General features: G+C 42.3%; 1 protein-coding gene across 1 annotated transcript in view; it reads right to left on the minus strand.

Annotated features, from left to right (window-relative positions):
- Positions 1-1,066: 1,066 nt before the first annotated feature.
- VASH2 (vasohibin 2) overlaps positions 1,067-14,155 on the minus strand; it is a 95,260-nt gene continuing 82,171 nt past the window's right edge. The window contains exon 8 of the mRNA XM_030196047.1: positions 1,067-2,522. Coding sequence (XP_030051907.1) covers positions 2,450-2,522 — 73 coding nt within the window. The 3' untranslated portion in view covers positions 1,067-2,449. The remainder of the gene's footprint in view (positions 2,523-14,155) is intronic.

Genomic DNA, 14,155 nt, shown 5'->3' on the forward strand with positions numbered 1-14,155 from the left:
GCTGTTGTTGGAAGATAATTCCATCTTTCAAACTTGATGAAAAATTGGATATAACAAAAAAAAAAATAGAAAACTTGACGTGTCACACTTAATACCACTATTTAATACCTTGGGCTCTGTACTTACAATCTAACCTCAAACTATCAAATTACTGTTACCTGACATGCTCGTAGACTCGCTTCTCCTTCCTGGGACACCCTAATGCCAGCTCTGAGCTGGTGTAGGGTTTTCTGCAGCAAGAGCGCCCTTGTTTCCCGCACTTGCTGCTGAGCGTTGCGGAGGAATAGGGAATTAGTTCATCAGCATGCATTTGCATGCTTGCTGTGCTATTCCTTAGCACATTCGCTATTCTCCACGGTGGGGGCCTTTAAGCATGGTGCATCAGCAAACGCAGTCTCTAGTCCAGCGCTGGTGGCCTCTACACATGCATTTGCTTCTGAGCATCAGGGTGCCAGGGCTGAATGCTCTGAGCTTCACAACCCTCTTCTACTATAGCGGCACAATGCATTACAAGATATTACATAGCATAGATGAGTAACTGTTTTCTGAAGCAGTCGCTACTATCTGCTACAGCAGGGGTTCCCAAACATTTTCAGTTCATGGCACCGTGTCCGAGCAATTTTTCGCTGCACCCCCCCACCACCACAGCCACATGGTCTTTCTTTCCCTGCAGCCCCCTCTTCCCAGAAAGTTCAGCACACCATTCCCTGCAGCCTGGTGAATTTATAAACAAGCCCCTCTCCTCCCATAAATCCAGAACACCTCTGCCTTCCCCAAATCCAGCGTCACTAGCTACCTTCCTTCCTGGAGGTACAGGATCACTGCCGTTTCCTTCTCCGTCCCCCACCACCACTGCAGTGCTTGCAGCTTACATTTTCGGGCTGTCCTCGATTCACACAGGTGCTCCGGGGGCTTCCCAGGCTGCCATGGCCGGCCCTCTCTGATTCAACTTCCTGTTGTGAGGGCCAGATGCGGCAGAGGGGAAGTCACAGCAGTGCCTGTGTGAATTGCAGATGGCCCGAAAATGTAAGCTGCAAGCACTGCAGCGGCGGTGAGGGAAGAAGCAGGAAGCAGCAGATTCCGGACCTGCAGGAGGAGAAAGTAGGGAGCGATGCTGGACTGTGGGTGGCAGGAAGGAGGTCAAGATGTGCCGTGGTACCCCTGAGAGTTCGCTGCAGTGCACCAGGGTGCCGTGGTGCACACTTTGGGAAACGATGTGCTAGAGGCAATGGGACTTATTTTCAAAGCACTTAGACTTACAAAGTTCCATACTTTCATAAGTGCTTTGAAAATATGCCTATGTATTCTTGTAAGGGGCATGTGGGCAGGGATGTTGAAGGCACCCTCCCTCCCTAAAGGAAGGGGAGAGGTTATTATGGGGGGAGTCAGTGCTGATTTGCATGTGCTCTGGGTAGACTCGCAGAAGATTGCACCCTCACTCACTGGCCCCAAGTCTTAGCATATTGTCAAAGGCTTCCCCAAAATGGTATGAATTCTACATATTATTCTTCATTTCCAGTACCTGCATCTTAACTCGAGATACTTGCTCTTCATATTAAAGCTACTGCGAAAGGAACAGACATTGCACAAAACAAGATAAAGAGGATGAGGGGAAAACCCACACAAGCTAAAAGTAAACTGAAGCTGACTGCTTCTAACCGAGTGATTTCAGAAATGTACAGCAGGCGTGGTACGAACCATTTGTCACAATGCAAGCTCTGTTCAGAGACATTGAGCAATGCTGACATGTGCTGCTCAGCATATTCTACAAAACAATCAAAATGTCCATGGAAGCAGCACGTAAAAATTCAGGTTACAAAATGCACAATTTGTCGGCCAAACAAATTTTGGAAGCCACCAAAACTGTGCCCAGCAAGCCTTTTGGTGCTTCTAGAAATACCATTTGCATAATATTTCAAATTTTCAAGGTTTGCGAGTCATGCGTAGAAAGGTATTAATAGGCCAGGACAGCTTGATTCAAACATGCTATTAATGTTCTTGCAAGAAAGGCTGGAGACAGACAAAGTTAACACTGTCAGATTTGCATATCAATTGTAAGAATCCATTGTGAGGTAACAGGGACACGTTTCAAACTCATGCCCTCCTTGGCTCTGCTTTTATTGCTCAGTAACACTTCACAGAGATCCTCGGCACCACAGCTCTACTGCACCAAAGGGAATGTGGTACCAGGACCATCGGGGAGTACAGTGCGAGGCTTGAAGTCCATTTTAAAAACAGGACGAGCACACACTTTTACAGGTTAGATTCATTTTACAAGGCAAACTCCAAGACCTCATTAAAACCACAAATACAGGCAAAATGTCCTTGAACCGATGCAATTCCTCATTAAGAAAAAAAAAACACAAAAAAACCCAAAACGAGCACATGGTAAAAAAGTGTGAAGAGAAGCACCATAGGAATACCATCTTGTTCTCGGATATATGGCTTCTTAAATCCGGATTTGATAGCCCACTTCATTCAAGGTGCTCAGTTCAGCTGGTTTCTTGTCCAGTGCTGCAGGCCTGGAAGGAAGAGGGAGGAGGGGAAAAACAAGGGTGAGCATTTCAACTCCAAGGTCCTTTGAGGTCACTATAGTACACTACAGCAGCAGGGCATTAATTTCACGCCTCAGATGTGTTCTGATAGATAAGGTCAATGGCTAAGCCACTTCCACTACATCAGCAGTGTAATTATACAATGACAAACGTACCATCTTGCATTTGCATCTATATTATTTATTTATTTTATTAGGATTTATTTACCACCTTTTTGAAAGAATTCACTCAAGACGGTGTACAATAAGAATAAATCAAACATAAGCAATAGACAATTACAGCAGAAAAATATTCAAATAATACAAAGTATGGCATAGTATACTACTTACGTCAACACAATACCTAATAGAACATTTTAATAGACAGTGTAGGGTATAAGCAAAGATGGAACATATAGATAGGTAAGAAACTAAGAGGATTTAGAAAATAAGGTGACTAATTTAAAGAACATTGCACATGAGGTCAGAGAGATGATTAAATGTTATGAAGCTAATTTGCATCCAACAGGCTTTAATTCTGTTTTTTTTGAGAGCGTCTCCAGTGCTGTAGAAATGTAATGTCTCTCACACACACACAGCCAACCAACACCAGAGCTTTCACGTTAACACTCTGTGGCTACACTGTTTCAGCAGCATACTTGCCTAGACCAGCAATATTTTTAATTAGAAAACTCAGGGGGATAGGAGAAAGACATAATAGATATCCCAGAAGATTTCTTGTCTGTGATGTAGGTAATTACTGTACAGATAATGAACTGCAATCTCGTCTGAAATATCCAGAATCCCTTAGTCCCCACAACCTCTGAGTCTGCACGGGAAAAAGTGCTTTATAAAATCTCTTTTTCTATGGCTTTTTATAGTTCTGTTTGAGGAAGGACTATATTTTTATAACATGAGGCCTTCACTAAAGGGCACTGAAATCTGGGCCTAACGCATCCTTCCTAACACCTGACGTTCCTGCGTGCTAAGCCCAAATTTAACGCAACACAATTTACAACTTTTTCAAATTCTTTTTTCAGGCGAGCTTTATCTATATAAAGTTAACATGGGCGCTCTTACCACTTCCCATAGAGCAGGAACTAAGTTCTCCTGCGTTAACTCCATATTAGCCACTAATACAAACAGGCTAGTTGGTTAACACTTCCTTGCCCATTCTCTGCCCCCCCCCCCCCCCAAATATTTTTTTTAAATAGCTAGCACATGCTAACAGGCAAAACACTGCAAAAGCCTTAACACGTTTTGCGGTTGCCTGTGTTTCCTGTACTGGGTACCCGTTAAAGCTTAATGCCCTTTAGTAAAAGAGCCCCCAGATTTTGTCAATGGTGCATGCTGACGTGATTTAGCATGATTTAAAATAACAAATGATATCTCATTTTTGTAATGGCTCATATAGGAAATGACAAAATCGTACTATTGGTGATATTTTCACGGTTTAAAACAACACAAATACATAAGTACATAAGCATCACCATGTCGGGACAGACCAAGGGTTCATCGAGCCCAGCACCCTGTCTCCGACAGTGGCCAATTTGTCCCGCCCATCCCAGAAATAGTGGATTATTCCCACGTCCATTCAATAACATTCTATGGCCTTTTCCTCCAGGAAGCTGTCCAACCCTTTTTTAAAGTCCGCTAAGTCAACCGCCTTAACCACTTTTTCCGGCAACGAATTTCAGAGTCTAACTACGTGTTGAGTGAAGAAAACTTTCCTCAGATTCGTTTTAAATTTACTACACTGCAGCTTCATCGCATGCCCCCTTGTCCTAGTATTTTTGAAAGCATAAACAGACGCTCCACATCGACCCGTTCCGTTTCACTCATTATCTTATAGACCTCTATCATATCTCCCCTCAGCCGCCTTTTCTCCAAGCTGAAGAGCCCCACCCTCTTCAGCCGTTCCTCATAGGGAAGTCGTCCCATCCCCTGTATCATTTTCGTCGCCCTTCTCTGCACCTTTTCTAATTCCACTGAACACAATACTCGAGGTGCGGTCGCACCATGGAGCAGTACAACGGCAGAATAATATCCTCTTTTTTGGTTTCCATCCCTTTCCTAATAATACCCAACATTCTATTTGCTTTCCTAGCTGCAGCAGCACATTGAGCAGAAGGTTTCAACGTATCATCAACGATGACACCTAGATCCCTTTCTTGGTCCGTGACTCCTAACGCTGAAACCTGCATGATGTAGTTATAGTTTGGGTTCCTCTTTCCCACATGCATCACTTTGCACTTGTTCACATTAAACATCATCTGCCATTTAGATGCCCAGTCTCCCAGTCTCGTAAGATCCTCTTGTAATTTTTCACAATCTTTCCGCGATTTGACGACTTTGAATAACTTTATGTCATCAGCAAATTTGATTACCTCACTAGTTACCCCCATCACTAGGTCATGTATGAATATGTTAAAAAGCAGCAGTCCCAGCACAGATCCCTGCGGGACCCCACTAACTACCCTTCTCCATTGCAAATATTGACCTTTTAACCCTACTCTCTGTTTCCTATCTTTCAACCAGTTTTTAATCCACAGTAAGACACTACCTCCGATCCCATGTCCCTCTAATTTCCTCTGTAGTCTTTCGTGAGGGACTTTATCATATGCCTTCTGAAAATCCAGATACACAATATCAACCGGCTCATCTTTGTCCACGTTTGTTTACCCCTTCAAAGAAATGCAGCAGATTGGTGAGGCAAGACTTCCCTTCACTAAATCCATGTTGACTTTGTCCCATTAGTCCATGCTTTTGAATGTGCTCTGTAATTTTGTTCTTGATAATAGTCCTCTACCATTTTGCCCAGCACCGACGTCAGACTCACCGGTCTATAATTTCCCGGATTTCCTCTGGAACCTTTTTTAAATATCGGAATTACATTGGCCACCCTCCAATCTTCCGGTACCACGCTCGATCTTAAGGATAAATTACAAATCACTAACAGTAGCTCTGCCAGCTCATTTTTTAGTTCTATCAGTACCCTGGGATGAATACCATCCGGTCCAGGAGATTTGCTACTCTTCAGTTTGCCAAACTGCTCCGTTACGTCTTCCAGGTTTACAGATATTTCCGACTTGTCAGCCTCGAATACCTTGTCCGGCACCAGTATCCCACCCAAATCTTCCTCGGTGAAGACCGAAGCAAAGAACTCATTTAATTTTTCTGCTACTTTTTTGTCTTCCCTGATCGCCCCTTTTACACCCTGGTCATTCAGCGGGCCAACCGATTCTTTTGCCGGCTTCCTGCTTTTAATGTATCTAAAAAAATTTTTACTATCAGTTTTTGCCTCTAACGCTATCTTTCTTTCAAAATCCCTCTTTGCCTTTCATATCAGCGCTTTGCATCTAACTTGACATTCCTTATGCCGCTTCTTATTTTCTTCAGTCGGTTCCTTCTTCCATTTTCGGAAGGATTCCTTTTTAGCTCCAATAGCCTCCTTTACCTCATTTTTTAACCATGCCGGCTGTCGTTTAGTTTTCCGTCCTCCTTTTCTGATACCTGGAATATTTTTGGCCTGGGCCTCCAGGACGGTGTTTTTGAACAGCATCCACTCCTGTTGTAGGTTTCTAATGCTCTCAGTCGCTCCTCTAAGTTTTTTTTACTGTTCTCATTTTATCATAGCTTCCTTTTTTAAAGTTAAATGCTAACATATTTGACTTCCTATGTTTACCTTTTTGAAAGCAAATTTCAAAGGCGATCATGTTATGATCACTGTTGTCAAGCGGCCCCCGGACCGTTATCTCCCATACCAGATCATGCGCTCCACAAATCCCTAATGATCTCTGGTCTTCCCTTTCTTTCTTTGGAGTTAGTTCACACCTTTTTCAGTAGTAGCTCAAGGTGAGTTATATTCAGGTACAGTGGTTATCTTCCTGTGCCTGGAGGGTTGGGTGACTTGCTCAAGGTCACAGGGAGCAGCCTCTCAAACTGGGGAAGATATAGCTACTGGAACAATTAGAGACCTTACAACCAAAAAAACCCCAAACATTCTCAAATGACGGGGTCTAAAAAAAAAAACCAAAAGTCTTATCCTCATATTAACATGTCATGTACATTGAAACTGAAGGAAGAATGTTCCCTCCAGAGCAAGCAGTCTAGACTTACAAGCCAAATAGCCCTTCCATCTCAACTGTGTTGTTCTGGAAAGATCAAGAAAAACCAGAACATTCTGACCCAGAAAAAATTTAGTTTTAACATGAAAATACATTATCAGGATCCATGAATGATCCTGTTCCAAAGCAAAAGTCACAATAAGAGTGGCTTTAGTTATCACCTCTTCAGAACTCTCTAGAAATAGAGAGATTAAGACCATCAGATGATGAGAAACCACTATCCATTCATTTGGCCATGCCCCTCACCCTTACAGTCAACATAATACACTCTGGTGACAGGTGCCATAGAATCCATTAGAAGCTGAAACACCTCATTAAAGTATTTAAGCATATCCAAAGATAATACTGGAGATTTAGGGAAGTTCAGGAAATGAAGATTTAGACAACACAATGTGCAAAGTTCTGAAGAGCTTCATCCTCTTACTACTACTACTACTACTATTTAGCATTTCTATAGCGCTACAAGGCGTACGCAGCGCTGCACAAACATAGAAGAAAGACAGTCCCTACTCAAAGAGCTTACAATCTAATAGACAAAAAATAAAGTAAGCAAATCAAATCAATTAATGTGTACAGGAAGGAGGAGAGGAGGGTAGGTGGAGGTGAGTGGTTACAAGTCTAAAGCAATGTTAAAGAGGTGGGCTTTCAGTCTAGATTTAAAGGTGGCCAAGGATGCATCAATACATTATCCTTAATTGTAGTCTGAACTAATTCCACATTGCCACCTCTAACTCAGTAGTTTATCTCCTTGTTTTCCCAATACCTCATCATGGAGTATAAGTCAAGAAATACTGACATCAAAATCCCATCAATTAACCATGCTTGCCTTAGCTATCAGTCATTCTCATGTGTCACAGCACTCTTGTTATTGTTAGCTTCATGGAAGTACAGTAGATAAGATTCTGGCTGTGCTGAAGTTAGTTTACAGGATAGAGCCAGTGCTATATATGTCCACAGTATGGGAGGAATTCTTAATTCATGGTGAGCTGTTTGGTGTTCAAATCAAAGAGAAGAGGTTTGGAGGAGGTATGCAAGTGAGACTGGGGAGTGGTAAAAATAAATAGTAGTGATTGTTTAAAATCTGTAAATGTTCTGGCTGGTTGAATGTTTGTGCTGGGCATGAATACTAAGAGGAGAGCATGCCTGCAGGACAATATGTATATCAATTATAAGGAGAGCTGGAGACTTTTGATTGGCTGATGGCTGAAGCAGTAGGTTTAAAGAATTTTAGTGAGGCAGTTAATGTGAAAAAAAGTTGGTGTGTCAAATTCTGATTGCCTTTTTTTTTTTGTAAAAGAAAAACAGAAGTGTGTGTAGATGCTGATAATTCCTGGTTAGGAAGCGCGAGTGATTTGTGAAAACATTTTTCTAGAACATTTTGCTTTAGTGAACTTGCTACAGTTTAGAGTGAGAGAGTGGTGACTAAAACTGAATTGATGACTTATCAGTAAGGGATAGATTTAGGGCTGCATTTCTGAAGCAGGCTGTGAAAACTAAGGCTGTTTATACCTATTCTGTATGCTGTTTTAGATTCTTTAATATATAATTTGTCAATCTATTTTGTATTTCTTATCTTTTCATTACTTTTTATTCTTTAATTTATTTAGGGCTGCATTTTGATTAAAATTTGTAATCATGATTAACTGCGTAATTCAAGGTATATTATTTATTTATTTTTGTTCCCATTGCAGCTCCTTGTGACTCTGGGAAATGGAGTGCTAAGTGATTTCCCCAGAGACTCAAGGAGCTGCAGTGGGAAAATAATAAATAAACATACCATTAATCATGATTACAATATTAATTGAAATGCAGCCCTAATCCTCACATACTGAAATCGGATGATTTAGCTGTTTCCTTCTGGCTTTAAGCCTATTCTGACCACTGCTGAAATCTATGTAGCTGTGGGCTATGGGAAATGGGGAGTACCCGAAGGCAGGTAAACACACATCTCTGCTGTCCCCACAAATGAACACACCTTTCCCCTTGTGCTTAACCATCTCTGTTGTCTTCGCAGACGACAAACGGAGCTCTCTACCACAAGTCCATTCAGGCAGCCATCTTGCTTCCTCCCTGTGACATTATGCCTATATTTCTTAAGGCATACTAAACAGCCTCTTTTTTTATATTCTTGACCTCTCTACACAAGCTCATGACAGAAAGAGGGATGTGGATGGGGCAGGGGGAGGCATGCATGCTCGAAGGCCAAGGCATTTCTCAATAGAAATGAATGCATTTGGAAATGCCCACCTCCTTGAGGATACCACCAATGAAGATTTGAAAGCAGGCTGGTAGGGATGGATGTCATTGGCACATGCTGATCAGAAGTGTCATTGTCCCACATTGGAAGATTTGGCAACTCTCTTTCAGCTCATTTGGTTCAGTGTTCTAGACTTAAAAATTAATGAATATCACTGCTGTATGAAATAGGAGGTAGGGCCCAAGTTCTAGGTAAGCCTTGACGTGCCTAACCCAAGAGAAAGGAAGCGCTGAGAAACTGAAGCCTATTAAGTCATAGAGTGGAAAGAGGCGCACTTGGAGCACAACAGCACACAGGGCCAGATTAACACAATATTGAGCCCCAGGCAAACATATAGTTGTAGCCCCCCCCCCCCCCCCCAGTTTGTGAATGAGCATGGGGACTATGTAAGCACATGCTTTGAATGGAAGAGGCTTAATGGTTAGAGCTGGAGAGTTATCAAGTTAATCGGTTCAAGGAGGGAAATACTGAGCCAGTCCTGGATTTCTGCAACCCTCTCCTGGTATATTATGGGACCTAAAGTGCTGATTTCAATTAGACTACAAATAGAACAATGAATTGGGACATAAGTTCAAAAACCAGACTGGTCAGAAGGTCCCCCTTCTATAGCTGGGTAACTTGGCAGCTCTGCAGCAGGGGGTTGAGAACCAGGGAAGCTGGGTAAGTCATTTTCACTCTCCACTACCTCTGGTACAAATCAGAGATTCCAAGAGTGAACAACCTGAAAAAGTGTCCAAAATATCAATTTACAAAGTTTTATGTGTGAAAAATGTTCACCAATGGAAAAAGCAAAATAAAATATATAGGGTTTTTTATGCTTCTGAAAGGATATATAGGTAGAATGTAGGTAGTATTAGGCCAGCATGCAATGCAATTTGCCCACGTAATTTAATTGTTCACAGGGTAAATTCCCTAGGCTGAAAACCTGTGCAAAAGTACATTTGTACCAGTGAACTCTCCATTCTAGCTCAGATTTTCAAAGAGAAACTTTCTTTATAGGAAACTGTGCTTGCCAGGGATTTTTTCAAGATTCTAAAAATTTGTAAAATTACCTGTCTCAAAGCCAGAAGGATAACTAAATGTGTGAATATTTTTCAGAGTTTAGCCCACTGCAACTCTCTACACTCCCCTCTTCCAATGCAGAGGCTGTGGTAGAATCCAGCCAATGGGAAGGCTTCTAGTCATAGGAAGGCGGGACTGCGGGGGAAGCAAGGTACTTGGAGAGAAATAATCGGTGACACCTGGGTAATCTGGGGGAGGAGGGGAGATTGTCAAAATGGATTAGGACTGAAGAATGGGGGAATGTGAAGGGTTTGCTGCAGGCTGAGGAAAAGAACAGGCAGCAAATGGCAGAGTTTTACATGATGTTGAGTAGACCTGGTGGGGGTGGGGCACAGGCCAATGATGTCCTATGAAAGGCCACCCAGAGTGCAACCTCAACGTTGAGATTTGTGACCCTATTTGGGGGTTCCAACCCATAGTTTGGTAGTCTATAGGGCAGAGCTTCCCAGTTTGTTCATGCAAAGAGGGGAGTGGTTGCTGACCACTCTGAGACAAAAGGCACTTACAGAGGATGGGAGTTAAAACAGAAGTTCCCAACCTTTTTTGGTTCATGGTGCCCTTAGTGTCTAGTAATGTTTTCACAGTGCCCGTAGGCCATACATTTCCTCTTGGTTCTTCTCTAACACCACAAAAATTGAGATCTACCTTTGTTGGCAACGTTGCTCAAGTCCTGCTGCCCGAGCTACTACTACTACTACTTAACATTTCTAGAGCGCTACTAGGGTTACGCAGCGCTGTACAGTTTAACAAAGAAGGCCAGTCCCTGCTCGAAGGAGCTTACAATCTAAAGGACGAAATGTCAAGTTGGGGCAGTCAAGATTTCCTGAATAGAGGTGTAGTGGTTAGGTGCCGAAGACGACATTGAAGATGTGGGCTCCCCCTCCATGCTGCCTGAGCAGCGAGGAAGTCAGCGTCGTGCTTCAGCCACCGCACCAGCACATCCAAACATATGCTCAGGTCATGAACTAAGCAGCACAGGAGTGCTGGAGTCAGCTGCTGAAGCATGCCGCCCACTCCCTCTGTTCAGGCAGCATATAGGTCTATAGCTGGCGGGGTTCTGGCATCCCAACCAGCCACTTTGAAAGGGGCCTTAAAATATCCTGCAGCTTCCCTGTGAGTTCACCGTGGTGCCCCAGGATGCCACAGTGCACAAGCTGGGGTTAAAAGGGGCATGAGAATAGAGGCCAGAGCACATCGCAGATGAGATCCAGAATTACTAATATTTTGAACATACTTTTTGCAACTACTTTACTTTATTTTTATGGACTGCTTCATTGTTTTCATGTCTTTTTACTGTATATATTTCTGGCATTTGGGAAAGATGAACTAAATTTGAGTTTTATTTATACTCCTTACCAGCTTCCTCCCATTCTCCTTCAGTGTCTTTTGTGTGATTGCAGGAAACTTTTGTTCTAAGTATATAATCAGCCATCAAGAGACACTTATTCTAGTCTGTGTGGGTGGAGAAAGTATTTTGAAGGAATTCTTACAACAAAACAATTTCAATGGTTTCTGTGACAAAACTGTATCTGTCTCTGGGATCCCCCAAAGCTCCAACCTCTCTGAGAAGTCCACTGCATTGGAGTTCTTCTCACAACCATGCTTAACATACTGAACAGGACAAATGCGCTCTCTCCAGGTTTTGTTTTTCTTCAAATCACTGATGCACCGTACCAAAATTGATTTTCAAGTTTGCCTCCTTTTTTTTCTTTCAGAAGATGGCTTTAAGTAACCACAGTACAGGAAAACAATGGCAAGTGAAAGATGCCATCCCATATGCATGGCACCAAACAGGAAGCAGGTGAAACCCTGGCTCTTCAACCAAGCCTTTAATGGAAGAAGTAACTAACTTGTTAGTCTCACTCACACACACAAGGATTGACTCGGGCTGCACATACTGCAGCAGGACATGTTTATCCACTCCTACCCTAGCTGAGATAATATTTAACCATCTCTCTGACCTCACGTGCCACTTTCTTCAAATCAATCACCTTACTTTCTAATTCTTCCTACTTTCTTACTCATCTATATGTTACAACTTTGCCTTACCCTTCACTACCAATTATAATGTTCTAGTACATATTGTGTTGTCGTTGCAAGTAGTAGACCATGCCATACTTTGTATTGTTGTTCAAATATTTTTACTGCTCTAATTGCCTATTGCTCATGTTTGATCTAGTCTTACTGTACACTGCCTTGAGTGAATTCCTTCAAAAAGGCAGTAAATAAATCCTAATAAATAAATAAAAATAAATAAACAGGTCAAAGGTTAAACATTTATCTCATGGAAACTCAGGAATTCCACTAATAGTAAAAAACATTGTGCATGTTTTCCCTAGCAGTACAGGGACAAAAACTATTCATGCACAAACTTCACAGGTGTCTCTCCCTCTAGATCCGTTGATGCCTGCCTCTTTCCAGCTAGTCTCTCCTGTATCTGTGTGGATGTATATCCCCTTCTACTGTATGTATATGTGTCTAGAGTGGAAAAGCTGAGGCTAAGGCAGACAGAGTTTTATAGAACACACCTACAGGCATAGGACCCAACTTTTCAAACTAATTGGGGGCGCTAAACCCAACAGAAATTACTCCCCCCTGGGCACAGTCAAAAGAGCTTGCTCAATATTGGGGGTGCTCAAGTATCCACAGCGTTGGCTCCTATGCCTACAGGAACACAATATTATGTATTTACAGCATTTGATATACCTAAGGTTACCATAGTTGCAGAGACAAGAAAAGAGGGCAGAAAAAATAAAAATGGTTGCTACGTTTGCTAAAGAAATATTTAATTGTAGCCTGTAGTTAATGAACACACATCAAACAGTGACTGACTTACAGTACAGAAGTAGACAATCTACTTTTCAAGAACTTCCGGATTTGAGTCTGAGCTCAAGCATACTTACCAGAACAGTAAATATCCCTCAACAATTTTGGCTGGTTTCTGAGATATCTTTGCATGCCATATGTTTAAAGTTTTGCTGCACAAACAAAATTCATTTGACGGATTCAACTAGCAAGGAAACAGAAAGGAGATAGCAATGCCTTTCTCTCTCTTTAGCCACCCCCCCCCCCCCCCCCCGTGTCCAGATGGACTAATAAGCCAGGGATGGTTTCTCTCATCATGTGGGTGGGTGTGTTGGTCATAGATACATAAAAGAAAAAGAGGATATTTTCTTAAACATTAAAAATCCTGGCCGACATATCTGAACACATCCAAAAGAGAACATATGGTAACCCATTCATAACAATGGCATAGCAGACAAGGTCTCAACTCCACTCTGGCAGCTCCTGGGCTGCCCTGGAGGTGAAAGGCCACCTGAAAGGACAGCATCAACTTGATGAGGTGATCCAGTAGCTAAGACCTGGCCATTATAGATGATAATTTAATCATTAGTAATGTAGATAGTTGGGTGCCTGATGGACATAAGGATTGCTTGGTAACATGCCTGCTTGTGTGAAGGTGGTGAACTTCACTCTGAACTAGATATGGTTTTAGACTGTGCTAAGGAGCCAGTTGCTGTGGTACATGTGGGTACCTGTGACAGAAAGGCGCAGGAGAGGACATCAAAGCCAGAATCAGGCTTTTATTTATTTGAATATATGATTTATCACAAACTGAAAAAACAGCCATTATTGTGGTTTATAGAACATAATGACCCAGACCAAAACAAGATAAAACAAAAAGGAAAGTCTAAGGCAGGATAAACACAAAGAGAAGACCAGCCACAATAAGGAGGGGGTGAATAGGACAATTCTCACTGGAAACTGAAAAAACTGTTAAAATACTAAAAAGAAGGGCAAGCCTTGTAAAACTGAAACAGGAGTTTGCGGCAGCCATTTTGACTGCAGGGTCAGGAGTGACTGGAGATTGCTCCTGCCCCAGTGAGGCCACTAGACCACCAGGGTTTGTAAGGTAGTCCTGGCCCTGGGGGAGTGTTTTTTGTTTGGGGGTGGGGCATGGAATAAGACAAAGTAGGGCCTGTTTTTGGCTGGGATAGGGAGCATTTCAGATTCAGCCAAAAATGCACTTTACTTACAGCTCAAAAGTTTATATACTTTTGTTCTGTCTGTGTTGAGGCACTAGTCCTCAGGTTAACTTCAAGTTCTTTCCTTCATTTATTTTTATTTCATTTGCTTTAGAAAGAGGAAATCTTTGCCATCAACAAGCATTACAAG

Source organism: Microcaecilia unicolor, chromosome 3 (assembly GCF_901765095.1).
Source record: "Microcaecilia unicolor chromosome 3, aMicUni1.1, whole genome shotgun sequence".
In the NCBI taxonomy this organism is placed as follows: domain Eukaryota; kingdom Metazoa; phylum Chordata; class Amphibia; order Gymnophiona; family Siphonopidae; genus Microcaecilia; species Microcaecilia unicolor.